General features: G+C 49.6%; 1 protein-coding gene across 4 annotated transcripts in view; it reads left to right on the forward strand.

Annotated features, from left to right (window-relative positions):
- taok1a (TAO kinase 1a) overlaps positions 1-26,604 on the forward strand; it is a 44,947-nt gene extending 18,343 nt beyond the window's left edge. Inside the window, exons 2-20 of one of the 4 annotated variants that reach the window (XM_035435415.1) lie at positions 10,409-10,660; positions 11,107-11,178; positions 11,905-12,006; positions 12,644-12,689; positions 12,979-13,075; positions 13,731-13,844; positions 14,415-14,506; positions 14,815-14,908; positions 15,404-15,485; positions 16,051-16,218; positions 17,004-17,207; positions 19,530-19,670; positions 20,145-20,381; positions 20,864-20,992; positions 21,609-21,812; positions 22,464-22,703; positions 23,193-23,405; positions 23,637-23,819; positions 24,326-26,604. In XM_035435415.1, the coding sequence (XP_035291306.1) occupies positions 10,529-10,660; positions 11,107-11,178; positions 11,905-12,006; positions 12,644-12,689; positions 12,979-13,075; positions 13,731-13,844; positions 14,415-14,506; positions 14,815-14,908; positions 15,404-15,485; positions 16,051-16,218; positions 17,004-17,207; positions 19,530-19,670; positions 20,145-20,381; positions 20,864-20,992; positions 21,609-21,812; positions 22,464-22,703; positions 23,193-23,405; positions 23,637-23,819; positions 24,326-24,871 (3,096 nt within the window). In that variant the 5' untranslated portion in view covers positions 10,409-10,528 and the 3' untranslated portion in view covers positions 24,872-26,604. The other 3 variants (XM_035435418.1, XM_035435416.1, XM_035435417.1) reach the window with 3 other exon arrangements.
- Positions 26,605-27,672: the final 1,068 nt, after the last annotated feature.

Genomic DNA, 27,672 nt, shown 5'->3' on the forward strand with positions numbered 1-27,672 from the left:
CAGCGTTGTAGTTAGGTTTACATTTTTGGATTCATTTCTTACCAGATCCAGCACCTTGTGTAAAGAAAGAACATTGTATACACATTTTTCCCCAAGGAGCCAAGACCGGGTTTGTGTTTGAAGCGAGGTGACCTGGTCTTGTTGGCTGCAGTGTAGGTATTTCAGATTCCCATTACAGTGTAAGTCAGTAGTGCCAATGCGGTCAAAATATGAAGTCAATAATTCTTTCCCACAAGAACATGCAGTTGAACAAAACATATTTTGCAAGCCCATGGAAAGTCAATGGGTGATGTCACAGTCACAATGTTCTTTTTTTTTTTTTTTTTAACTTTTGTTTTAATAATATGTCTATGATTTCCCCCCCCCCCCCCCCCCCCCCCCACAGTATAAGCACTGTTTTGTAACTTTTTCATTCATGCATGGAAAAAAAATAGTAATTTACTAATAGAAAACCTGTTTTTCTACAATTGCCTTGCTATGTGCCACTTCTACATACTACACTTGTTCCTGGTGTGTGGGAAGTGTCTGAATTTTTGGATACAGGTACTGCTGACAAGATGTTTCATTACAACTGACAACCAGCATAGTTTACCTCCCTATGACGTGAGCAGAGCAGGTTCTTTATCAGTATTGTAGTGAGTAGATGCAGAATCCACAGCTATACAAACTGGTTCTGTGGAGTATGTGTGGAATTGTGGTTTGGTTGTTTGAATCAGGATTGTAATCCTGGGTTTTACTACCTAAGCTGTTATAAGCAGACTATCTCTTTTTCTGCCTCCTTCTCTCTCTCTCTCTCTCTCTCTCTCTCTCGCGCTCTCTCTCTTTCTCTCTCTCTATCGCTCTCTCTCTCTCTCACTCCCTCTCTATCGCTCTCTCTCTCTCCCTCTCTCTCTCTCTCACTCCCTCGCTCTCTCTCTCACTCCTTTCTGAATGAGGCGTGAAAATTGCAGCATTTTGAGTTTCACTTCCTGGAGAAATGAAGCCGTTTGCACATCTAGGAATGATGCTCTTCTCTGATTGGTGGCATTCCAGCTGCGATGAAGGTTTTTTTTTTCCAAACCTGTCAGGACATCAGCTGACTGCTGATGAAATGTTTGCTTTTGAGTAATGATTTTAATGGCAATGTGTGTCGTTGTTCTACCTTTACGGATGTGACATTTACACACAAAGCGGCTATTATGGACTCAAGCGAAGCAGAGCAAAAGCCGACTTATTTCTGCAACCAAAACATGTTCTTTCACAGTTCTGCCTTCACAGTGATTTTGCTGTTTTTATAAAATGGACTCTAAATTCTTATAACATAAATGTGTCCTAAGAAGCCTGCTTAACATGCATTCATCTGAAGCAAAACTCGGAGTCAATGTCTGTAATTTTAGCATTGCTAAATACACAAGAGTCTTTTTTGTTTATGTTTGTTTATAGTTATGAGTAGTATTAGGGTAGGATGTAATCATTAATGCAACCCTTAAAGGTTATCTGATCAACATATAAATTATGTACATCTCTTATACGTCCACTTAATTAACTGCAATTAACTTAAAGGAAAAAAAACGAATCATTTTAAATGGTGACATTTTTTTACATGTAATATTCTCATGTTTTATTTTTATAAAATAGTATACTGCTTTAAAACCACACAGTGAAATGCTCAGTATGAATTTTTACTCATGTTGGATTCATGTGCACTTTGTTTTAGTGTTGAATTGTTATTGTGCTTTGAAGGCAGACAGTTGGTAAAATGCATGGGATCGTTTCTCGGAACGCCTTCAAGGTGCAGCTGTGTCACCAGTCAGCTGAGGCCCGTTTGCGTAGCGTTCAGCGCGGTGGCGGCGTTGGGAAGCGTGTCCTGCTCCCACCGCTCGGGTTACATTTAACGGCTGCCTGCAAGACCAGATTCACAGAGCCATCTGGCACGTCTTCCTCCGAGCCTTCTTATCGCTCTTATCGTTTATTCCCGCAGGTTCTACATCTCGGAGATAAAATTATTAGCGAAGGTTCCCAGGCGTGGGTGTATTTACCTCTCCGCACTTCCTGCTGTGGGGCCGATCCTCCGCGCGCGGAACGCGCCGCTCATCAGCTTTGTTCAGGTCAGGCGGCGGCCGTCTCTGGGCTGAGCACCGAAGGTCATCGGCTGTCTCAGCGGTCGACCTTCCTTTGAAAGTCCACTGTTGCAGACTTGTCTGTTAAGTAATGAAATGAATAACCTTTCACCTGTTATAGTCCGTTATAAAGAATTATCGCAAGGTGGTGCTTCATTTGACTAAAAATGCTCATTGCATTTTCCCCATCGTCTCCCCTGAATTATAGGTAACAAACGAGGCCAGTCGTGTGTGGTTTATGACTAATGCCTTGCTCCCCCTGCCACAGTCAGGGTTAGACAGACGCACCGCGCCGACTCGCGGACTGTCAGAATAGCGTCTTCTGTTTCACTGGAATGTGTGCAGGTATACCTGGCCTGAATCTGCTCAAGAAGTGTCAGTGTTTGGCCAGTCCACATGCCTAGTTCACAGAGAGTAGTGTGTGTGCATGTAGGGTGAGGATTTGTGTGTGTGTATGTGTGTGGTGTGTGTGTGTGTGTGTGCGCATGTGTGCGTGTAGGATGAGTGTGCATGCTGTGTGTGGGGTGTGTGTGCATGTGTGCGTGTAGGGTGAGTGTGCATGTGTGTGTGGAGTGCGTGCGTGCGTGCATGCGTGTGTGTGTATGTGTGTGTGTGTGTGGGGTGAGTGCATGTGTGCTGTGAGTGCATGTGTGAAAACTACGACACAGAAACAGGCATTTTTATGCATGCTACTGCTTGTCTCCTGCAGTGTTTCTCATACCAGTAAACAATAGCAGCCCCCCACCCCCAACGCGTTATATGACTGCTGAGAACGATTCTGAAGAAGTGGGCAAGCTGGTGTAACACTGAGAGAGAAGTTCTGTTGTTTTAATAAATGTTTTACCTAATTGACCATTTGTAGAATAACCATAGCTTCAGTGTATCAATTGGTTAATGCTAGAGATAAGTTATCTTCTAATGGTTGCCACCTATTATCCTGGACATATTTATAGCTAGCTTGCAGAGTAATGTCAGCCAGCTAGTTAACTTAAGCATTAAAATCAGCTACTAGCTACCTATGTTAGCTTGTTTATATAATTTCTGATTTGATATTGGCTGTAAATAGCTACTGTTGAATAGCAGTTTTTCGCTGGAGATCCTTGATTTAACATTCGTTCCTAGAGCAGCGTAATTTAATATGAAGTCTTATTGATGTTGATTGATGCCATGAGCCTTTTCTCTGCTGTCAGATGAGCATTCTAATTTCAGAATTTTCCCCCAAGAACATTTATGGTCCCCACAAACATCCCCTTATGAGCCTCCCTTTTAGAAAATGGCCAGTCCTAGCCTGTGCACATGCATATTACAGGGTGTGTGTGTCTGTGTATAGATGTGTGTGTGTGTGTGCGCGCGCACAACCCCCCTTCCCCACACACACACACACACATGCATATTATTAAAGTTGTTGGGAAATTGTATGAAATTGGGAGGTGAGGTTCTGCCCTCTGTGTGGGTGCTGCTTCTTTTCACCCTGCTGTCCAGCAGCGGCGGTCACTGTGTTGGATGACCAGACTTTGACCGCCCAGCTGACCAGTGAGGCAGGGAGGACCGCGCTGACTAACACTGACTAACACTGACTAAAACTGCAGCTATGCAGCGCCCTGCTGGGCTGCCCCTGACGGCCGACCCCACTCAGCCGGGGCCACTCCCCGCTTCGCTGCGCTGAGAATGAGCGCCTTAGCCAGAAGCCCCGCCCCACACTCCCTTATCTGCATCTTTTTGTGGCATTTCTTTTGTTTATTTATTTTTTTTGATTTGGCCAATTACTGCTGTGTGGCACAAAGGTAGCGCAGTTCTAGCTTGACAGTTTTCCAGAAAGTCATTCAGCCAAGCTTTGCGGCAAAGTCTGGAGTGAAATTACGAGCTAAACTGGGCTGCAGTACTTCAGCACAGTGGTGCTTTAAGGGCTCAGGGCACAGCTTTGTGGAGCCTCCTTCTCTCTGCAGTCCTACCGTACGCTCTGTGGTGACCATTTCTGCAGTGGGAGTGCTGCCCTCCAGTTGTCAGCATGGATTGTGTACGAAATCAGACATTATCAAACAAACCCCCCTTTGGGTCAAAAATGAATACTAAACTAGATTTTATTTCGTTTTTTTTGACCTTGCGTTTAGATTTGTACATTTTGTTCCATTGTCACCTGAGAGCTGGCTGTAGTGTTCAGAAATGCTTGAAGGTTGCCAGGGGAACAGCTCAGCATTTCGTAGCGCAGTGTGAATGGCATCAGACTGGCTGCGTGCCGGCATTCAGGCGTTATCAGACTCAGGTGCCAAAGGGGCCTGATCACTCCCTGTGAAAGGGGTTCTTTTAATAATTTTTTTATGGGCTTTTCAGCTTTATTGGATAGGGCAGTGTAGAGAGACAGGAAGCATGGGGAAGAGAGAGGGAGAGACGTGCGACAAAGGTCGCACGGTCGGGTTCGAACCGCCGACGCCGCGGCTCGTAATGAGCGCGTGCACAGTGCTCCACAGGCCACGCCACGAGACACCCGGTGAAAGGGGTTCTCACACCCTTACCCTCTGCATACTGAGCCCCAAAGCAACACTGCTGAGGAATAAAGCTGCCGACCGTGTCCCCAAAAAACTACAGATAGAACACCGTGCAGTTGAGCGGGCTGAGGAGCGAGGAACCAGTTTCGCAGTGGAGAATTCTCCATTTCCTACCACAAGAATGTGTGATGTCAGCGTGTGACATTCCCCCTGCATGAGCAATAAAAATGGACACTGCGTTTCCCACTGCTGGTATTTGTTCATTTATTTTTATTTATTTATTTTTTGAAATCCCAAGTATCTATATAGGCTGCAGAGCAGGGCTGTCCGAACTCTGTGCTGGGGATCCACTGTGTGCGCTCATGCTCTCTCCACCCAGATTTCTCAATCCCTCAAGGTAATTGAAAACATGCATTTAAGTGGGTCTGCGATTCTTGTCTGGAGAGTGATTTTGAGGTAATGGCAGTTTGGCTCATTACCATTTGCATTGTGTTTACTCTCCTCAGGCTCATGGTGGTTTGGTAACCAACCAGATGTCAATACTTCCAACGTTTTGGACTCTATTTTTGATAGACTCAATTTGTCATTGAGTCTGTCAGCTATAGGTCATTACCTTCTTTATAAGGAACAGCCACAATGCATTAGGCTGATTTTTTACCGTTTCCCTTCTCTCTCTCTTCCCCCTCTCCCCTCTCACACACACACACACGCTGCGTCACACGGCCATAAGGAGTAATAGATAGATGGAGGGAGCGAGAGAGGGGACAGAGGGAGGGAGATGATAGAGAGAAGGAAGTTGGATATGTAACCTTTGTTTTAGTTTAAATAAGCAGCCTCACCGTTTCCCCGCTTGCTGTGATAACTGTCCTGTTTCGCCTGCTTCGCCCCCTCTTAGAAGGGTTTTACAAAGACGTTTGAAGGCTTGTTATATTAGGGGTCTGAAGACCACTAACAACCTGTTGATTGGTTGAACTGCGAGACAGGACTGGCGATAACTCTATCTGTTGTCCTCTGGACCTCCCACTCAAGTTACTGAAGCAAAAGAAAAGTAAAAAGAATATTCTAGAAGTTTGTTGCTTTGACTTTTTAGATGGTGGCACACCCCTGTAAATCAATGAGAAGAACTTCAGAGACACTTCAGAGAGTTCAGAGGCTTTTTCGCCTGCGTGCCTATATTACCATAAATGCAACCTGTCCTATTTTCCAGACAAACTGACAGTTTTGTGATGACATTGGCCTTTTGATGGATTTTTAAATGTTTGGCGACATTCAATAAAAATGAAAGGGGTAATTTAAATGATTACAGAATGACGCCTCAAACTTCCACACTGCAATAGTTCTGTTCCTGTCTTCTCTGTTTGGTATGGTGACCTATGCATCCTTCTGTCATCATTTCCTCTGTCACCCTGTTTATTAGAAACACGGCTTAGTGGAGAAGGCAATCTGGATACATCATTCTGTCTGAATGTAACATTTGTTTATGAGGGTGGTCTTGAAATTGTAGCAGTAACCCATTGTGGCATCCGGTTAAAAAGGAGTTTCTACTCCAGTTCCAAACCAAAACACCGTGTTTGGAAAGCTCAGCTCACCCCACTGCCGCCACCAGTCACCGGCTCGCTGGCCCCGCCTCGTTTGCGCCCGGCAGATGCACGCCATTGGGCGTCGGTTGCTTGGACACAATGTGCTTTTTGTTGGTGGGGGGCGTAAGGGCTGAAGAAGCCGTTTCTCTCGGCAGCAGACGGACTGGGCTTAGCGCGGCCACCGCTCGCCCGCTCTCTCGCTCTGCACGCGAGGCCAGGTGGGATTAAACACCCCGTTTAGGCCTCAGGTCAGCGCGGGGTCAGCCGGGACAGTCCCTTTACCCCTCTGCGCAGGCGTCTGCGTGCCCTGTCCCGCTGCGCTCAGCTCCGCTGCTGTGTGCCCTGTCAGGACCTTTACTTTCAGTCCCTGTACTACAGTGGTACCCAACCCTGTTCCTGGAGATCTACCGTCCGGTTGGCATTCGTTTCAACCCTCATTTGGCACACCTGACTCTACTAATTAGTAGCTCAACAAGACCGACCTCTAGCTGTTGAATGAATTGCACTTTGTAAGGGTTGGAGTGAAAATCTACAGGATGGTAGATCACAGGATGGAACAGGGTTGGTTACCACTGCTGTACTAGAACTGCTCTGCAGTTAGCTGCTATGAGAGCCTAACTGTGCCTTATGAGAGAGCCTAACTGTGCCCTATGAGAGCCTAACTGTGCCCTATGAGAGCCTAACTGTGCCCTATGAGAGAGCCTAACTCTGCCCTATGAGAGAGGCTAACTGTGCCCTATGAGAGAGCCTGACTGTGCTCTATGAGAGAGGCTAACTGTGCCCTATGAGAGAGCCTAACTGTGCCCTATGAGAGAGCCTAACTGTGCCCTATGAGAGAGGCTAACTGTGCCCTATGAGAGAGGCTAACTGTGCCCTATGAGAGAGCCTAACTGTGCCCTATGAGAGAGCCTAACTGTGCCCTATGAGAGAGGCTAACTGTGCCCTATGAGAGAGGCTAACTGTGCCCTATGAGAGAGCCTAACTGTGCCCTATGAGAGAGGCTAACTGTGCCCTATGAGAGAGGCTAACTGTGCCCTATGAGAGAGGCTAACTGTGCCCTATGAGAGAGCCTAACTGCCCTATGAGAGAGGCTAACTGTGCCCTATGAGAGAGGCTAACTGTGCCCTATGAGAGAGCCTAACTGCCCTATGAGAGAGCCTAACTGTGCCCTATGAGAGAGGCTAACTGTGCCCTATGAGAGAGCCTAACTGCCCTATGAGAGAGGCTAACTGTGCCCTATGAGAGCCTAACTGTGCCCTATGAGAGAGCCTGACTGTGCCCTGTGTGAGAGCCTAACTGTGCCCTATGAGAGAGCCTAACTGCCCTATGAGAGAGGCTGACTGTGCCCTATGAGAGAGCCTAACTGTGCCCTATGAGAGAGCCTAACTGTGCCCTATGAGAGAGGCTAACTGTGCCCTATGAGAGAGGCTAACTGTGCCCTATGAGAGAGGCTAACTGTGCCCTATGAGAGAGCCTGACTGTGCCCTATGAGAGAGCCTAACTGTGCCCTATGAGAGAGGCTAACTGTGCCCTATGAGAGAGCCTGACTGTGCCCTATGAGAGAGGCTAACTGTGCCCTATGAGAGAGCCTAACTGTGCCCTATGAGAGAGGCTAACTGTGCCCTATGAGAGAGGCTAACTGTGCCCTATGAGAGAGGCTAACTGTGCCCTATGAGAGAGGCTAACTGTGCCCTATGAGAGAGGCTAACTGTGCCCTATGAGAGAGCCTAACTGTGCCCTATGAGAGAGGCTAACTGTGCCCTATGAGAGAGCCTAACTGTGCCCTATGAGAGAGGCTAACTGTGCCCTATGAGAGAGGCTAACTGTGCCCTATGAGAGAGCCTAACTGTGCCCTATGAGAGAGCCTAACTGTGCCCTATGAGAGAGCCTGACTGCCCTATGAGAGAGGCTAACTGTGCCCTATGAGAGAGCCTGACTGCCCTATGAGAGAGGCTAACTGTGCCCTATGAGAGAGCCTAACTGCCCTATGAGAGAGCCTAACTGCCCTATGAGAGAGCCTAACTGTGCTCTATGAGAGCCTAACTGTGCCCTATGAGAGAGGCTAACTGTGCCCTATGAGAGAGGCTAACTGTGCCCTATGAGAGAGCCTAACTGTGCCCTATGAGAGAGGCTAACTGTGCCCTATGAGAGAGCCTAACTGTGCCCTATGAGAGAGCCTAACTGTGCCCTATGAGAGAGCCTAACTCTGCCCTATGAGAGAGCCTGACTGTGCCCTGTGTGAGAGCCTAACTGTGCCCTATGAGAGAGCCTAACTGTGCCCTATGAGAGAGGCTAACTGTGCCCTATGAGAGCCTAACTGTGCCCTATGAGAGCCTAACTGTGCTCTATGAGAGAGCCTAACTGTGCCCTATGAGAGAGGCTAACTGTGCCCTATGAGAGAGGCTAACTGTGCCCTATGAGAGAGCCTAACTGTGCCCTATGAGAGAGGCTAACTGTGCCCTATGAGAGAGCCTAACTGTGCCCTATGAGAGAGGCTAACTGTGCCCTATGAGAGAGCCTAACTGTGCCCTATGAGAGAGGCTAACTGTGCCCTATGAGAGAGCCTAACTGTGCCCTATGAGAGAGGCTAACTGTGCCCTATGAGAGAGCCTGACTGTGCCCTATGAGAGAGCCTAACTGTGCCCTATGAGAGAGCCTAACTGTGCCCTATGAGAGAGCCTAACTGTGCCCTATGAGAGAGGCTAACTGTGCCCTATGAGAGAGGCTAACTGTGCCCTATGAGAGAGCCTAACTGTGCCCTATGAGAGAGCCTAACTGTGCCCTATGAGAGAGCCTAACTCTGCCCTATGAGAGAGCCTAACTGTGCCCTATGAGAGAGCCTGACTGTGCTCTATGAGAGAGCCTGACTGTGCCCTATGAGAGAGGCTAACTGTGCCCTATGAGAGAGGCTAACTGTGCCCTATGAGAGAGCCTGACTGTGCTCTATGAGAGAGCCTGACTGTGCCCTATGAGAGAGCCTAACTGTGCCCTATGAGAGAGCCTGACTGTGCTCTATGAGAGAGCCTAACTGCCCTATGAGAGAGGCTAACTGTGCCCTATGAGAGAGCCTAACTGTGCCCTGTGTGAGAGCCTAACTGTGCCCTATGAGAGAGCCTGACTGTGCTCTATGAGAGAGCCTAACTGCCCTATGAGAGAGGCTAACTGTGCCCTATGAGAGAGCCTGACTGTGCCCTATGAGAGAGGCTAACTGTGCCCTATGAGAGAGCCTAACTGTGCCCTATGAGAGAGGCTAACTGTGCCCTATGAGAGAGCCTAACTGTGCCCTATGAGAGAGGCTAACTGTGCCCTATGAGAGAGCCTGACTGTGCTCTATGAGAGAGCCTGACTGTGCTCTATGAGAGAGCCTGACTGTGCCCTATGAGAGAGCCTAACTGTGCCCTATGAGAGAGCCTAACTGTGCCCTATGAGAGAGCCTAACTGTGCCCTGTGTGAGAGCCTAACTGTGCCCTATGAGAGAGCCTAACTGTGCCCTATGAGAGAGCCTGACTGTGCCCTATGAGAGAGCCTAACTGTGCCCTATGAGAGAGCCTAACTGTGCCCTATGAGAGAGGCTAACTGTGCCCTATGAGAGAGGCTAACTGTGCCCTATGAGAGCCTAACTGTGCCCTATGAGAGAGCCTGACTGTGCCCTGTGTGAGAGCCTAACTGTGCCCTGTGAGAGAGCCTAACTGTGCCCTATGAGAGAGCCTGACTCTGCCCTTTCTGTGCTGCTGCTTCTGTATTACTGATGCTAACGGAAGTTTTCCACTTTGTGTGGCTCTTCTGAAGAGAAGCAGGTGCCAATAACAGAATTGAATGTACTGTAAGTGTAGTCAAAATAGTGTAGACGTGAGTTTGGTGTGGGTTATCCCACTTATTACATGGGTAATTGACTTATAAAAGAAATCGGTCAATAATTTGACACAAAATATTTATTTAGTATTGTCTAATGGGAGTACTGTAGTATGATACAAGGCAAGTTAATGATGGAATAATGTCTTTTTGACTCCAGGTGTCGCGAGTTAGCAAACTAGAAAATTAACCACACTTCTTTCTGTGGAGTGATATGCACTTTAAGCATTTTAAGATAAAGCCTCTGTTGCCCATAGCAGTGGTCTGATATTTCTGAATAACAATGTCTGAAGCGACCAATCAGAAGCGAGCATTCGGCAGAGGCGTGTAATGAAGGTGGGAATGGAATGAAGTGGAGCGGAACAGAGTGTAATGTAACGTCTCCCTGCAGGTGCTCATGCGCACAAGGCCGCCTTCCTGCAGATGAGCCATCGGCGGGGGCTGTCGCAGCGCAGTCGCAGTCGCAGGCCCAGATAGTCCCCGGCGGCCGCGGCGGCGCCCCCTTCCCAGCATGCCCTCCACCAGTCGGGCGGGGAGCCTGAAGGACCCCGAGATTGCGGACCTCTTCTTCAAGGAGGACCCCGAGAAGCTGTTCTCCGACCTGCGCGAGATCGGACATGGCAGCTTCGGGGCTGTGTACTTCGTACGTATTAGCGCCTCCCTGCTGTGGCCTTGCCCCTTCGCTCCAGATCCCAGCTTCATCATGTCTGTCCTTGTCCACACCCCTAGTATGTGTTTTATGGTAATAATAACTGCATGAACTATATAGCAGTTTTCTCAAAATGTAAAGATAGTTTGTGCAGTGAAAGGTGATTGAAAATAGATACAAAAGTAAGTGTGCGCGATGTATGAAAAACAAAGTAATATCAATTCACTACATGAGGCTACCACCAGGCAAAGACGCAAGTGTACTGCATGAAAAACAAAATGGCGTCAGGTCACCACATGAGGCAACTACCAAGGAATGTTTCTTAATGTTCGCTCTCTGCTCAAGCAGGTAGTTTTGCCACTGAGTATATGTGCGTGCTGGCTTTAACACAGTAACCACACTGACGGACGTGTGGCTTTGTGTGTGTCCACCCCCCTCAGGCCCGGGACATCCGGACCACAGAGGTGGTGGCCATTAAGAAGATGTCCTACAGCGGGAAGCAGTCCAACGAGGTGAGGCTCTCTCAACGCCCCCCGATGATAAGCACAGATGATAAATTATCCATCGTCTAGAACAGTTTGAGATGGCAATTTGATTGGTCAGAGTTAAAGGGTGACCCACATGCAATTGGACCCTGGGATGTGTTATTTGATTAGTGAACAGGTGAATAAATGAAGTGGAATGGGTTTTGGTTGCCAGTGAAAGGTGACCGTAACGAAAGTGCAAAACGGAGGTGCGATTTAACCCCCTGCCGAGTTGGTCGAGGTCATTAAGCCGCCGTCCGCTGCTCTGCTTTACTTGTAATTTCAGATTAGCAGATAATCAGATTAGATGTAATCTGGGAGAGCAAGAGCTCTCACTAACCTCAAAGCCTCATCCTCTGGGTGCGATCACCTGACCAGTGCTGGGCCCGAGTCTGCTTGGGATCAGCTGAGGCCTGCAAAATGCAGGAGGCTTCCTGGAGTGTGTTCCTAAACCCCTTTCCCCTGATTCCACTGGGCCTAATTATTCATTAGCCATTTAACTGGTCCAATTCAGATGAATGAATGTATACCTCTGTGGTTAAGTGCATCTTTGAACTATATTATATGTAGGGCACTGGTAAATGTCTGCTGTTTCAACTGGCCACAGAATAGAGCTTTAATAGTCCCAGCTATTTGGGTGTAGTAGTTTTTATGTTTATACACTTTATTTTATGTTGTGAAGTGAATATCCTCTTTCCTTCTCTCTCTGTACAGAAATGGCAGGACATAATCAAAGAAGTGAAGTTCCTACAGAGAATTCAGCACCCAAACAGCATAGAGTACAAAGGATGCTACCTGCGTGAGCACACTGCCTGGGTGAGAGCCAGCGGACTGCCACCATTTGGTGGATAAGAAGCTCAACAGTACCGTTTAGGAGCACAGACTTTTTCTGACGTTCCATCAAGCAAATTGTTTCTCCAGTATTAAAATTAGTTTGAAATGGATGATTCTAGTCTTTAAATTTGTTTGAAATTGATGATTCTCCAATTAAACAGTCATATTTTGGTGAATATTATTTCTGTTGTTATTGGTTAAACTGTCAGAAGTCCTCATCAAAATGGAATATACTGAAAATACTGTATATCAATAAAATATATTCTGATTCTGATCACAATGTATGGGCAAGTTTGTGAACTATTGTGCTCGCACATATTGAAATATGTTTTTGTTTAAATAGACTGCTGCGAAGTGTACTCATCATTTCATTTTAAAAAGTGTGTATAATTACAATGTACTGCATTATATTCCATTTCCACAAGGGAGTGGAGATCATGATTTTTATAAAGGGGGATACTGAGCCCCCTAGTGTAGAGAAAGAGCATTGTAATGCTGGCTGACCGGTGTTCCAGTGTTGTTTTGAGAAGACAGAAGCACTCAGCTGATGTGAGCTGTGTAACATTGAATGTGAATGGATAAATAACCCCTCCCCCCGACTTTCTCTCATTCTCTTCAGCTGGTCATGGAATACTGTCTAGGCTCAGCTTCGGACCTGCTGGAAGGTGACCACCATTTTATTTTGCGTCTAATCTGTTTTTAATAATCGCAACCCCTGTGCTTTACACTAAATAACTCCGCTGGCTGATTAGCTCATATCCGTGAAGGGTTTTGATATTCATTCAGAGCCCAGAAATCAGTTTTTCATTAATAGTGCGATAATAAGAAGTACATTGTTTGGATCGTCTCTAGGGCTTTTTCTTGTATTGAGTGCGATCTTTATTTTTTGCACGGAGTGCTGTCTTTATGCTTTTGTTTTACTGACTGCTGTCTTTATGTTCCTCTTTCCTTCAGTTCATAAAAAACCACTCCAGGAAATAGAAATAGCTGCAATTACCCATGGTGCATTGCAGGGCTTGGCCTACCTTCATTCCCACAACATGATTCACAGGTTAGCCGTGTGCTTGTGGGCATGAGTGTGTCCTTGTGTGTGTGTGTTGTATGCGTGTTTTCTGGCTCTGCTGTGACATATTGGGAGTAGCATGTTTTGATGGGGAAGTGTAGTGCACTAGAAGGTCCACCATAGTTTTGCACAACTGAAGTGGAAAGCAGCTGTAGGAACATCGCTGAGATCTCTAGGGTAGGAGTTCCAGGTGACAGGATCTTATCAAAGGAACTCCCACACGCCGTGTTTTTGCAGGTTTCACATACCTGTTGCCACATTGAGACATGCTAAAATTTCATTCAGCAGACCTTCGGAGCCAAACATCTTCTCCCTAGGTGACAGAGTAATGACATGATTGTCCCAGATATAAGAGCTCATATAGCACAGTACAATACTCTGTGACTTTGTTTTTTTAGAGATCGTTTGATTCAGGGTAGAGAGGGGGAGTGCAGTTACATTCACAATCACAGTATGAATTTAATGTCTGCATTTAAACGAATGTTGTTCTGATATAGTTACAGTAGCCCGGGATTGTATGTTTGAGTTAAACACTCTATTTAGCTATTCCTTAGGCAGTGTCCACACAGATTAGGCATCTGGGAAGTGCTATTACATTTACATTTTTTCTTAATTAGCTGATCTCTCCTGTCCCACGTTGCAGAGATATCAAGGCTGGAAATATCCTGCTGACAGAGCCCGGACAGGTGAAGCTGGCCGATTTTGGCTCCGCCTCCATTGCCTCTCCCGCCAACTCCTTTGTGGGGACGCCATATTGGTGAGTGACGTTTTGTGGACTTCTGAGGACTGTGATGTGTGAAACACCTCCTTGTGAGCACATTGCAGAATCTCTGTAGGAGTGCTGTTAGAATGATAAACGAGCATTTTTTGCTAAGTGCAGGGTATATCTGTGTGCTCGATGAACTCTTACCATGAGTTGTGGAATGTGCCACCTCTTCTGGTCTCTGCTTATACTCTGAGCGGAAAGTCACCCATAGCATTCAGTGGTTTATCTTCCCCCAGAGTTTACCAGGAATTTCTTCCAGTTCGGTTTAGTCAATTCAGGAAATGACTGAAATTCCCTGAATTCATTAACATGATTCTCGTAGACCATTATGGGGATTTTTCAGGCCATTCATTTAATTTCAGTTCATTTCCTATATTGACCCCAATCCTGTGTTTCGCAAGTTTAATATTTACTGGTTGTATTGTGTATGGAAATATGGAACATATTAAACATTTTTAAAAAACAAAGCAGACTTTTGTGTATGTGTGTCTGCTCCTGTCTCTGAGCACCATTGAGTGTAGGGAGTGCCAGAGAACTTCACACTGTCTCTCCCTCTCTCAGGATGGCCCCAGAGGTGATCCTGGCCATGGATGAGGGCCAGTACGATGGGAAGGTGGATGTCTGGTCTCTGGGAATTACCTGCATTGAATTAGGTGAGGCCTCGGTTCAGATCAGAGGGCGTGTCTTACCTGCGACACTTCGTCTCAAGGTGTTATTCCCCTGCGTGTGTATTCAGGCTTCATGAGTAAAAGCATTTTAACTGTGTGAGTGGTAGAGGTGGTGTAGCACTGAACTTGTGGCATACTCACATCGGTAGAGCTGGTTTTGCGCTCGACCTGCCGGGTGCTCACGCGGTGGATTTGGCAGAGTGATGAGCTCGCCTGATGCTCGCTCGGTGCAGCTGGCGTGTGATGTCATCCCTCACGCGTAACCCATGAGCCTCTGCTCTGTGTGCTTCCAGCTGAGAGGAAACCGCCGCTGTTCAATATGAATGCGATGAGTGCCTTATACCACATAGCGCAGAATGAGAGCCCAACTCTGCAGTCAAGTGAATGGTGAGTCAACATCTGTTGTTATCAATCAGTAACCATAATGGTGATGCTGGTGGTGTTGTCATTTATCCTGTAGTTGTTATCGTTTTTGTTATGGTAATTTCTTTGGCTGAAGCCCTTAATCCAGAATGATGCTCAAGGCCATTATGGAAAGATAGTTAGAATGCAAATTATAAGAGCATCATTTGCTATGATGGGTTTTTTTTCCTCATTGATACTTTCGTTGTAATATAATGCATTCATTCTCTCATTTTTACCGCACGTTCATTTCACAAAATCATCTCAGTTTGTTTTTAAGATGACAAATACATGCACTTTGAGTAATTGCAGCAGTGATGTTTAGCTGCAGGAAAACCACAAAAGACCTCTTTCTGGTTTATAGTAATCCTGTTATTGATGTGGTTGCTGTGAATAATTTAGTCCATGTCGTACTCTTTCATTGTTGTGAGGAACTAAGGTCCTCTTTCTCTTCTTTTCTCTCTCCCTCTCTCTCCGCAGGACCGATTACTTTAGGAACTTTGTGGATTCTTGCCTTCAGAAACTCCCCCAGGACAGGCCGGACTCTGAGGATCTGCTGAAGGTGTGGTCCGTTTGGAGTCCCCCCACCCCCCCACCCCCCTCGTAGTTGTGCTGTATTCATTCGCTAGTCATCCCCCCCCCTCCTGTGTTTATACAGTGTGAGCGCTGAGTCAGTAGAGGTGGGAAGATTAACCCGCAGTCAGTGCTGGCCTTACCCTTTTACGTTATGGCGTGTCCAGGGTAACTTGCACAGATGACCTTTTTCCCATGCAATCCACTTGTATAGCTGGATATTTTGATGAAGCAAAGCAGGTTCAAGGGCATAATGGCAACTCCCCAGCTGGAAAATGAACCCACTCCCTTCTCTAACCATTGTGCTGCACTGCCTTTCAGTCTCATCTCTGTCCTCTACCATCCTGCCCTCTTAATTCTGCTCTGTCTCTCCCTGTCTCAGTGCTGTCCAGTTCTAGAATAGTTTATTGGCATACCATATGAACTCTATATGGTTTTACACAAACAGAAATGAAACGCCCCTGTAACTGCAGCACGGCATGCGATGGAGTAACAAACCGGGCCGAGTGAGAAACGTAAAACCTCCCCCCCTCTCCCTCCACCCCTTCTCCCAGCATGCCTTTGTCCAGCGGGAGCGGCCCGAGTCGGTCCTGATGGACCTGATCCTGCGGACCAAGGACGCCGTGCGCGAGCTGGACAACCTGCAGTACCGCAAGATGAAGAAGATCCTGTTCCAGGAGGCGCACAACGGGCCGGCCGCCGAGGCCCCGGACGGAGAGGAGGTGGGCCAGCGCTCCGCCTCCCCTCTTTCATCAGCACGTCTCCTCTCCCTCCCTCCTGTCTCGCCCCCGTTACGCCTCTCTCTCTCTCTCTCTCTCTCTCTAAATCTCTCTCTCTCCCTCTCTCTCTCTCTCTCTCTAAATCTCTCTCTCTCTCTCTCTCTCTCTCTCTCTCTCTCTCTCTCTCTCTCTCTCTCTCTCTCTCTCTCTCTCTCTCTCTCTCTCTCTCTCTCTCTCTCCCTCCCTCCCTCCCTCCCTCCCTCCCTCCCTCCTCGGCGGTGCTTGGTCCAGCAGTTAGGGTTTGATGCTCTGGGACAGAAGCGCGTGTGTGGAAGGAAATGAAACCCTGCTCTCCTGCCTGTGTGTGCTGATGACACAGGAAACTGCTGCTGCTCGTGACTCATATTCATTACAATACATAACGTGCATTTATGCCACACAGCCAGAGAGTTTTGTGGGCTGGCTTTATATAATGTTATGCCCCCCCATCCCGCCCAGAATATGACTTTGAGCTGTGCTTCCACACCCTCTGGTTAGGTTACAGTGCATTCATTTAGCAAACAGTTGTCCAGAGCTGCTTATTAAACAAAATACGCAAGTTGACTGAGAGATTAGGCAAGAGCAGTATTCAACGTGTACGTGTGTGCTTGTGCATGCGTGTGTGTGCGTGCGTGTGTGTGTTTTATGTGTGTATGCGTGTGTGTGTGTATGCACATGCGTGTATGTGTGTGTGTGTGTGTATGCGTGTGTGTGCGCGCATGTGCTTTTGGTACTGCCCCCCTCTGCAGGAGCCGGAGCAGGGCGTGGGTCGGACGGGCACGGTGAGCAGCGTGGGCAGTAACCAGTCCATCCCCAGCATGTCCATCAGCGCCAGCTCCCAGAGCAGCTCCGTCAACAGCCTCCCCGACGCCGCCGACGACAAGAGCGAGCTGGACATGATGGACGGAGACCACACCGTCATGTCCAACAGCTCCGTCATTCACCTCAAACCGGTCAGTGTCCAACAGCTCCGTCATCCACCTCAAACCGGTCAGTGCCCCACAGCTCCGTCATTCACCTCAAACCGGTCAGTGTCCAACAGCTCCGTCATCCACCTCAAACCGGTCAGTGTCCAACAGCTCCGTCATCCACCTCAAACCGGTCAGTGCCCCACAGCTCCGTCATCCACCTCAAACCGGTCAGTGTCCAACAGCTCCGTCATCCACCTCAAACCGGTCAGTGCCCCACAGCTCCGTCATCCACCTCAAACCGGTCAGTGTCCCACAGCTCCGTCATCCACCTCAAACCGGTCAGTGTCCCACAGCTCCGTCATCCACCTCAAACCGGTCAGTGCCCCACAGCTCCGTCATCCACCTCGAACCGGTCAGTGCCCCACAGTCATCCACCTCAAACCGGTCAGTGCCCCACAGCTCCGTCATTCACCTCAAACCAGTCAGTGCCCCACAGCTCCGTCATTCACCTCAAACCGGTCAGTGTCCAACAGCTCCGTCATCCACCTCAAACCGGTCAGTGCCCCACAGCTCCGTCATTCACCTCAAACCAGTCAGTGCCCCACAGCTCCGTCATTCACCTCAAACCGGTCAGTGTCCCACAGTCATTCACCTCAAACCGGTCAGTGTCCCACAGCTCCGTCATTCACCTCAAACCGGTCAGTGCCCCACAGCTCCGTCATTCACCTCAAACCGGTCAGTGTCCAACAGCTCCGTCATTCACCTCAAACCGGTCAGTGTCCCACAGCTCCGTCATTCACCTCAAACCGGTCAGTGCCCCACAGCTCCGTCATTCACCTCAAACCGGTCAGTGTCCAACAGCTCCGTCATCCACCTCAAACCGGTCAGTGCCCCACAGCTCCGTCATTCACCTCAAACCAGTCAGTGCCCCACAGCTCCGTCATTCACCTCAAACCGGTCAGTGTCCCACAGTCATTCACCTCAAACCGGTCAGTGTCCCACAGCTCCGTCATTCACCTCAAACCGGTCAGTGTCCAACAGCTCCGTCATTCACCTCAAACCGGTCAGTGTCCCACAGCTCCGTCATTCACCTCAAACCGGTCAGTGCCCCACAGCTCCGTCATTCACCTCAAACCGGTCAGTGCCCAACAGTCATTCACCTCAAACCGGTCAGTGTCCCACAGTCATTCACCTCAAACCGGTCAGTGTCCCACGGTCATTCACCTCAAACCGGTCAGTGTCCCACGGTCATTCACCTCAAACCGGTCAGTGTCCCACAGTCATTCACCTCAAACCGGTCAGTGCCCCACAGCTCCGTCATTCACCTCAAACCGGTCAGTGTCCCACAGCTCCGTCATTCACCTCAAACCGGTCAGTGTCCCACAGTCATTCACCTCAAACCGGTCAGTGTCCCACAGCTCCGTCATTCACCTCAAACCGGTCAGTGTCCCACAGTCATTCACCTCAAACCGGTCAGTGTCCCACAGTCATTCACCTCAAACCGGTCAGTGTCCCACAGCTCCGTCATTCACCTCAAACCGGTCAGTGTCCCACAGTCATTCACCTCAAACCGGTCAGTGCCCCACAGCTCCGTCATTCACCTCAAACCGGTCAGTGCCCCACAGCTCCGTCATTCACCCCAAACCGGTCAGTGTCCCACAGTCATTCACCTCAAACCAGTCAGTGTCCAACAGCTCCGTCATTCACCTCAAACCGGTCAGTGCCCCACAGTCAGTCACCTCAAACCGGTCAGTGTCCCACAGCTCCGTCATTCACCCCAAACCGGTCAGTGTCCCACAGCTCCGTCATTCACCCCAAACCGGTCAGTGTCCCACAGCTCCGTCATTCACCCCAAACCGGTCAGTGTCCCACAGCTCCGTCATTCACCTCAAACCGGTCAGTGTCCCACAGCTCCGTCATTCACCTCAAACCGGTCAGTGTCCCACAGTCATTCTCCTCAAATCGCTCAGTGTCCCACAGTCAGTCATCTCAAACCTGTCAGTGTCCCACAGTCAGTCATCTCAAACCGGTCTGTGACTCAGTGTCCAGTTACTCTATCATTTTTTCTCCAACTGTTCAGTGCCCCAGTTTTCATGGTGTCCACTTGCATAATTTAAAAAATTTAGAGCGAAATAACTGGCTATTACAACTTGTGAATTAATCATCAAACCTGGAGCCCTCTGGTTACAAGACGAGACACTTAGAATATCCACCACACTGCGTCCACAGTTCCAGCGTAGTAATAAGAGTGACTGGACTGGAAACGGTGCAGTGTTTTCTTTTCTTACTCAGCGTGTGCTGGTCGTTCTGGTGGCGCAGTGTGTTTGGAGTGTGCTGAGTGCTGTGTGTGTGTGTGCTCCTCAGGAGGAGGAGGAGAGCTACCCGGAGGACCCCGAGCCCCACAGCAGACCCTCTGAGCCGCAGTCACCCCCCGCTCAGACCCCGCGCCAGAAACCCCACTACCGCAACCGCGAACACTTCGCCACCATCCGGACGGCCTCGCTGGTGAGAGCCGCTCCCTCCCTCTCTCTCTCTCACGCTAACGCTCACGCTATCTTGCTTTCTCTGTCTCGCTGCCCCACTGTCTTTCTCTCTCTTCCCCCCACTCATTCTACCGTTACCTCTACCTTTTCATCCCTCCCCTCTCCCTTCCCATTACTTTCACCCTTTTTCTTTGGCACTTCGCCTTTATATCTTTGCTATTAAAATCGACTATATTGCAATATATAGTAAGTACATGGATTATTTAGAAAATATAATGATACATATGCATCACAGGTGTGTATATAGCCATGTTCTTTGATAATCTCCTGAATGACCACCCAAGACTGCTCTTGTGTCCCTGTACGAAACCTGCTTGATTGTGTCCAGTGAACCAGCCACCACTTAAACCAGGGGTAACTGGTCAAACAAAGACATGAAATTGAAATGGCCCTCCAGGAACAGGCCACTGGCTGACCCCCCTCCCCCCCCCCCCAGGTGACGCGGCAGATGCAGGAGCACGAGCAGGACTCGGAGCTGCGGGAGCAGATGTCGGGCTACAAGCGCATGCGGCGGCAGCACCAGAAGCACCTGATGGCGCTGGAGAACAAGCTGAAGGCCGAGATGGACGAGCACCGGCTCCGCCTGGACAAGGAGCTGGAGACCCAGAGGAACAGCTTCGCCGCCGAGATGGAGAAGCTGGTGAAGAAGCACCAGGCCACCATGGAGAAAGACGTAGCGTAGCCCCTCTTTCTGTCTCATTTGCGTGCCCGCGTTGGCCTGTTTTTAACCTGCATGTACATAATGCTCATTCACAGTTTGGCTTGGCCTTCAATTTACATACAGCAAGCGTCAGTGCAGCTAATGACCCAACACCGTGACAATTTTGCCCTGTTTTTATTCACAAGAGCTGCAAATGTATTGTGTTGTTGGCGGCCATTTTTGAAATTAATTGGGACACCATTTCTTTGTAATCCACGTAGATCAAAGATGTTTGTGCCAGTCAGCTTAACGGTGCTCATTTGTTGAGCGTGTGACAGCTAACTCGAGATGCCAGCCAAGCCATTCAGTGCATACCGTTCTAGCCGCTAGGAGAGACGTTTGATTGGGCCCGGTTCATTAACGCTGTCCCTCCTCTCTCTCTAACCTGTGTCTGTCTCAACTCTGTGTGCCTCCGCTCGTGTCTCGCGTCTTTGCGGGGGTGTCTCTGTCTGCAGGCCAAGACCTTCGCCAACGACGAGAAGAAGTTCCAGCAGCACATCCAGGTCCAGCAGAAGAAGGAGCTGAGCAGCTTCCTGGAGTCACAGAAGCGGGAGTACAAACTGCGCAAGGAGCAGCTGAAAGAGGTACGAGCCTCCCGCCCCGACCTCTGACCTCATCACACAGATTTAATCCAGCGGGCACATTATTGCACTTGAAGTGCCGCACATAGCCAATAACTGGTGTCAGGAGAGAGTGTGCTGGGATGGGGTGCAGTGCGAAAGAGATTTGGGTGTTGTAGTTGGTTGAACTCGAGCTGTAGACATCGTGCAGAGCCGATGACAGAAAGCAGAACAGAGCACTCTGGGGTGTGTAGGATAATGCTTAGAGGAAGTGAAAGGAAGCTGCGTCGTCGTTCCTGTGTTTCCTGAGGTATGCGATATTCCTGTCTTTTTGTTTGAATTATCAACAAATTCTGATAGATTTTCAGTTGCTAAAAGTCACTGTGGGCCACCAGCATTACGGCTGTGAATCCTCTCCTGTAAACAGATATCATACTACGAAATCTCTTAATGTATGATCTTATGCTATACCAAAGCCATCTGCCTGCGGTTGAAACATTTCTGTCCGAATATCAGCTTTTCCTGATTAGTCGAGTAAGATGAGAATTGGTATTTCCGGAATGGGAGATTCTGGAAAAATCTGGAACAAAAAACATCAGGTTTCCTGATCCACTGTTTATCTCTGTCCCCCCCTCCCCAGGAGCTGAATGAGAACCAGTCGACGCCCAAGAAGGAGAAGCAGGAGTGGCTGTCGAAGCAGAAGGAGAACTTCCAGCACTTCCAGGCGGAGGAGGAGGCCAACCTGCAGCGGCGCCAGCGCCAGTACCTGGAGCTGGAGTGCCGCCGCTTCAAGAGACGCATCCTCATCGCCCGCCACAACGTGGAGCAGGACCTGGTGCGCGAGGTGAGCGCAGCGCCCCCCGGGGGCTCACCCCTTCGCCCGCTGTTTGCAGGGGACGGAAGGGCTTCACGGATGCCCCCATTCTCTCGTTTCTGATCTCACCGCAAGGTTTTATTTTCATTATTTTTTTGGGGGGAGGGGAGAGTGATCTTTGTTAGAGATTTTGAGATGCGCACCACACAAAGCTATTAAATAACCGTCATTGGCTCTGTGGGCTGTCAATTACGTAGGTAGGTTTCTGCTTCTTTGTGCGCAGTCGCTTATTGATGACCTCATAACTGCTGCCCACGACCTCTGAAACCCGGAAATCCTTTCATCACTTATCCTTCCGCTCAAACCCTTCTGGCTCTCTCGTCCTGATTTATCCCTAAGTACAAAATTGGTGAATTGACATGAATGAATCTGTGTGGGTCAGCTGACTTTTCCTGTCACAAGGAACTTTTTTTCTTTGTTGCTCTAGTGCTGCTGAATACGGAAAGTAGCCAAAAAACACATTAACCTCACAGTCAAAAGCAAAGCAAATGGAACGTTTCTCATTACTTAAAGCTCTTCCATAACTGAAGGGTCTAAGCGTAGATGTCCAGTGGCCAGGAATGGGCACTTTGCTTTTTCTGAAGCAGACCAGAGTGTGATTCACCCCCCCTCCCCCTCCAGGAGCTGAACAAGCGGCAGACGCAGAAGGACCTGGAGCACGCCATGCTCCTGCGGCACCACGAGTCCATGCAGGAGCTGGAGTTCCGGCAGCTGGGAACCATCCAGAAGATGCGTGCGGAGCTGATCCGCCTGCAGCACCAGACGGAGCTCACCAACCAGCTGGAGTACAACAAGCGGCGCGAGAGGGAGCTCCGGCGCAAGCACGTGATGGAAGTCCGACAGCAGCCCAAGAGCCTCAAGGTGCTGGCCTCCCTCACCACCTCCCTCCTCACACTTTCCCTCTACCACCCTCTCTCCCTCTTTTTCTTACTCCTTTCTCCCTCCTTCAGTCCCTCCCTCTTCTCCTCTCTCCCTCCCATCCTCCCTCTTTCCCTCTCTCTTCTTCTCCCTCCCCTCCCTCTCCCTGGCTCCAGTGCACTTGGGCCCAAGCCTAGTTTTATATAGTTACTCAGCCTTTTCCCATTTTTTGCTCAGTCATGGAACTGCAGTAGTTTATTATTAGTATTAATAACGTGTGGCATTAATATTAAGAGTCATGGGTCAGTAGTATCCACTCATGGAACTGTACGGGTCATGGAGCAGTGGAAGTAATACGTCTGTATCCTCTTTGGCCAGTTCAGTGTTCTCTGTGCATTTCATGATGTAAGAGAGGCTTTAATCTAAACATTACCCCTCCTCTTCCCTGCATCTCTTCTGTGTCCCCCCCCCTCTTCCCCCCCGCACTCTCAGTCCAAAGAGCTGCAGATCAAGAAGCAGTTCCAGGACACCTGCAAGATCCAGACCCGGCAGTACAAGGCCCTGCGGAACCACCTGCTGGAGACCACGCCCAAATCGGACCACAAGGCCGTGCTGAAGAGGCTGAAGGAGGAGCAGACCCGCAAGCTGGCCATCCTGGCCGAGCAGTACGACCACTCCATCAACGAGATGCTGTCCACACAGGCTGTGAGTGACAGGGAGGGCCTGGGGGAGGGGTGCAGAAGCACAGTCAAGCCAAGGCAACGGAGAAGCCATCTGGTCTTACCTCATGCAGCACTTTTTGGACTATAGCGCAAGGCACGACCACTTAACTCAACCTCGTTTGTCTTGTTTCCCCCTCACACTCTTTCTTTCTCCCTCTACCCTTTCCTTCTCTCTTCACGCCCTTCCTCTGCCCCCCCTCGCCTCGCCCCTCAGCTGCGATTGGACGAGGCGCAGGAGGCCGAATGCCAGGTTCTGAAGATGCAGCTGCAGCAGGAGCTGGAGCTGCTCAACGCCTACCAGAGCAAGATCAAAATGCAGACAGATGCCCAGCACGAGCGCGAGAGGAAGGAGCTGGAGCAAAGGGTGTCCCTGCGCCGGGCCCTGCTGGAGCAGAAGGTGGGCGGGCTCTCAGATCTACTGACCGTGTTCTTTTCCTGGAAGAGGATTGCCTAGTGGCGGCAGTTATTATGCTAAAAAAGCAGGATTCAGTGTGTCGTGGGTTAGGGTTAGGGTTACGCTAGGGTTAGGGTTAGAGCTAGGGTTAGGGTTTTGGCTAGGGTTAGGGTTAGAGTTACAGCTAGTGTTAGGGTTAGGATTACAGCTAGGGTTAGGGTTACAGCTAGGGTTAGGGATAGGGTTAGGGTTACTGCTAGGGTTAGGGCTAGGGTTACAGCTAGGGCTAGGGTTAGGGTTATGGCTAGGGTTTGGGTTAGAGTTACAGCAAGGGTTAACGTTAGAATTAATGGAGGATTAGACTAAGTTACTCCCGTAGTTATAATCACTCATGGGTGATTTACAGTGACAGTAATTGAGAGTTAGAGTAAGTTGCTCATGTGACAGTTGTAGCACTGTTAATGCAGGATGAGAGTGTCAGTGCTAATGCCTGCCCTGCTGCTGCGCAGATTGAGGAGGAGATGATGGCTCTGCAGAACGAGCGCTCGGAGCGGATCCGCAGCCTGCTGGAGCGCCAGGCGCGGGAGATCGAGGCCTTCGACTCGGAGAGCATGCGTCTGGGCTTCAGCAACATGGTGCTGTCCAACCTCTCCTCCGAGGCCTTCAGCCACAGCTTCCCCGGGGCCCCCGGCAGCTGGGCGCACCACCACTCGGGCGGCTCCCAGGGGCCGCACTGGGGCGGGGGAGGCGGGGCCGGAGGAGGAGGAGGCGGGGGCGGGGGCCACCACGGCGGCCACCACCACCACCACCACCCCAGTCAGGGAGGGCCCTCGCAGCAGGCCTGGGGCCACGGCATGCCGGGCGGGGGCCCCCAGCCCTGGGGCCACTCCTCGTCGGGGCCCATGGGGGCGGGGCCGAGGGCGTCGGGGGCGGCCCGGAACAGCCCCCAGGCGCTCAGGAGGACGGCCTCCGGGGGCCGCAGTGAGCAGGGGATGAGCAGGAGCACTAGCATCGCCTCGCAGATATCCAACGGGTCACACCTGTCCTACACGTAGACACGCCCACAGCTCCAGAGCAGGGCAGGGGGACCGCCGGGGCCTGGAGAAGGGGGGGCGGCGGGCCCAGCTCTCGCTCCCCCCCCTCCCCACGCACCTCTCTCTCTCTCTCTCTTTCCCATTCTCCTGTTCCTCTCTCTCTCTCTCTCTCTCTCTCTCTCTCTCTCTCTCATCCCTCCCCACCTGCCCGCCCTCTCTCATGTTACACAGCAGCCCCTGTGTGACATGCAGAGACATGCAGAGGGGCAGCCAGTCATGCCTCCCACAGGGACAGCAGTGTGTGAGCGCGCTCCGAGCCTCTGTGTGAAATGCACAAGTCTCCCTGTGTTCCCCACAGCTGTAAGGAAGCCCACAGCAGCACGGTCTCAGCCCAGCCTGCAGCCCGACCAGGCAGGATACCCCTTTTCACAGCACTAGAGGCCATCCAAACCGCCATATTCTGTCCTTCTGATTTAGATTCAAAACCCAGCTTCCAAACCAGAATTCTGCATCCAACCCAGAATTTTGAATCCAAATCAGAATTCTGCATTCAAACTAGAATTCTGCATCCAAAACAAATGCCCTTACCCGCTTACTAGTTCAGATGAGTACTTTCTTAAGCCCCGTAGCTGGTTTTGTGGCATCTGAAGCGAGAGAGCTTTAAGCAGCCGGAGGGAAAGGTGACGGAGTAGGAACGCAGAGGCAGTGAGAAGCTGTGTTTGTGTGAGCAGGTCTGTCGCCGTGTGTCTGCTGGCTGTGAAGCAGGGCAGTTGGGGTTTTTGGATCGTCTCCTGTGTCACCCTGGTCAGGTCTCACTCAGGCCAGAGTGCACTGCTGAGTCGTGCACTTCTCTGCCGTGTCCGGGGGAGAGCGGTGCGGCCGACTCCCCGTGGAGCACGCACATGCCCGCTCCATGTTTTTGGTGGTCATCAAAATTTGAGATTTCCTATTTTTTGGTTACCTGTTTTTTTTTTTTTTTTTTTTTTTTCCTCCTGGCTAAGTCAAAGCTTATGTTAGGCAAAAATGCACACGTGAATATACAAAAGCATGAATGTCTCACAACAGCCTCATTTACTAGCAATATCCACATGAACGGTAGTGAGGTGAGTGCAGTTATAGAGATAATGTGACGATATTACGTAATCTATATGGGCCCCAAAAAAGCCCTACCCTGCACTGACTTTTATACATGACCTGGATGTTTTAGGGTCAGGGTTCTTCACTGAAATAACCTTGCTAACCCCTCTAAGAGATTGCATCAACAACTGTTAACAGCCCAGCTGCAACTGTTACAACTTAGCTCTTTAACTGATGTAGCTCAGGTGTACCTGCTTAGCGTCGCTAAGAGTCCAGCGCACGCTGCGTTAGCCCAGTTAGCGGGCTGAGAGGAATGGAGTGCCAATAGTGAGATTTAACTTTTTTTTAGATTTATAAACACTAATTGCTCAGCTTGAATTCTTTGTGTTTCAAAGCTTGGTTTATGAAACATGTTTTGGATGAATACTAATTTTTACATTTTAAGTTTTTACTTATTTTAAACTGGAAACACACTTTTATAAAGGAGCCATACATTTAAGTATCTTAGTTGATAGTTGTTTTTTTATGTACTGTACATCTCCAGCGAAGGTAGGAGTTGCTAATGACATCATTGCCATCGTGAGGTCACCACCGTGGGTGTCATGGAAACCGAACCGCCTCATTACATTTCACAAATCGGTAGCCAAAACACAAGGACTGTGTGCCAAAGGACGTGCCAGAGCAGGAGAGGACACTGGAGGAGCCGTGTCCATGAGACGGGCTGAGGTTCTGAGCGGGCCCCTTCCAGAACACTAAAACCGCGTCTGCACACAGAACGCGGGGCGGCCGCCGCCCAGTCCCAGGGTTTTATTTTCGCAGACGAGGGAAAGCGCCGGAAGCAAAGCTAGGCTGGAGGGAGAGTGGCGAAAGCTGCAGTGTTTCCCTGGGCACAAAGCGATAAGACGCATTTTCACTTAGCGCCACGTTCGCACCACCTGCACCGCGTGACCTTCCGCTGCATTCAGTCCAGCCCCTTCTCACACAGAACAGCCCTGCTAAATGAACTCTCTGAGTCATCTGGAGCTTGTTTCCCCATGATGACTCAAAATCTCAGGCCACTGTTTTGCGTCAGCTGTTTCTGAAGCCCTTAAACTTAGTTTATTGTTTGTTGATAAAGACATGATGTTGGTTGAATGTCGCTGTGGAGCTTATGGCCTGGAGAGTGAGTGGGGATGGGCGAGGAATGCCAGTCGCTCACGGTTTGGAGTACATGGCCCACGTACAGCACTTAATTACTTGGCGGAACATTTAGACTTTTAGAAAAAGAACACCAACACATTGGTATCCAGCCTGTCTGGACAGTATGCTGCTCAGGCATAACATGCCTTTAGGGCTGTATTAGAGGCCAAAACGCATAAATGATAGAAGGTCATTTATTGCAGTTCACTGCATCACCAGAGGGGGCAGTGTGCAATGCGCTTTGCTGCCATGGGTACAGCCCTTCAGTTCACACCTGACTCATGATTAATTCATACACTACTAATTTAACACACTAATTAGGCATCTGTGATCAGCTGTGGTCTCAGCTCAGTGAATGGCAGTTGCTTGAACCTTGATGATTTGGGATACCCCAGCAGCGTTTAGAAAGGAGTGCAATGGAAGGAAGCGTAGCAGGAAGTGGGAGTGCAGGTGTTGCAGCGAAAGATGTGTGGGCAGTCGGCAGTGAGATTGTGAGCTTCAGACCGCACAAGGTTGATTTGTTTGTTGAGCGGTGTTAGGTGACGATGCTTAAGGCTGGACTGCCC

Source organism: Anguilla anguilla, chromosome 9 (assembly GCF_013347855.1).
Source record: "Anguilla anguilla isolate fAngAng1 chromosome 9, fAngAng1.pri, whole genome shotgun sequence".
In the NCBI taxonomy this organism is placed as follows: Eukaryota; Metazoa; Chordata; class Actinopteri; order Anguilliformes; family Anguillidae; genus Anguilla; species Anguilla anguilla.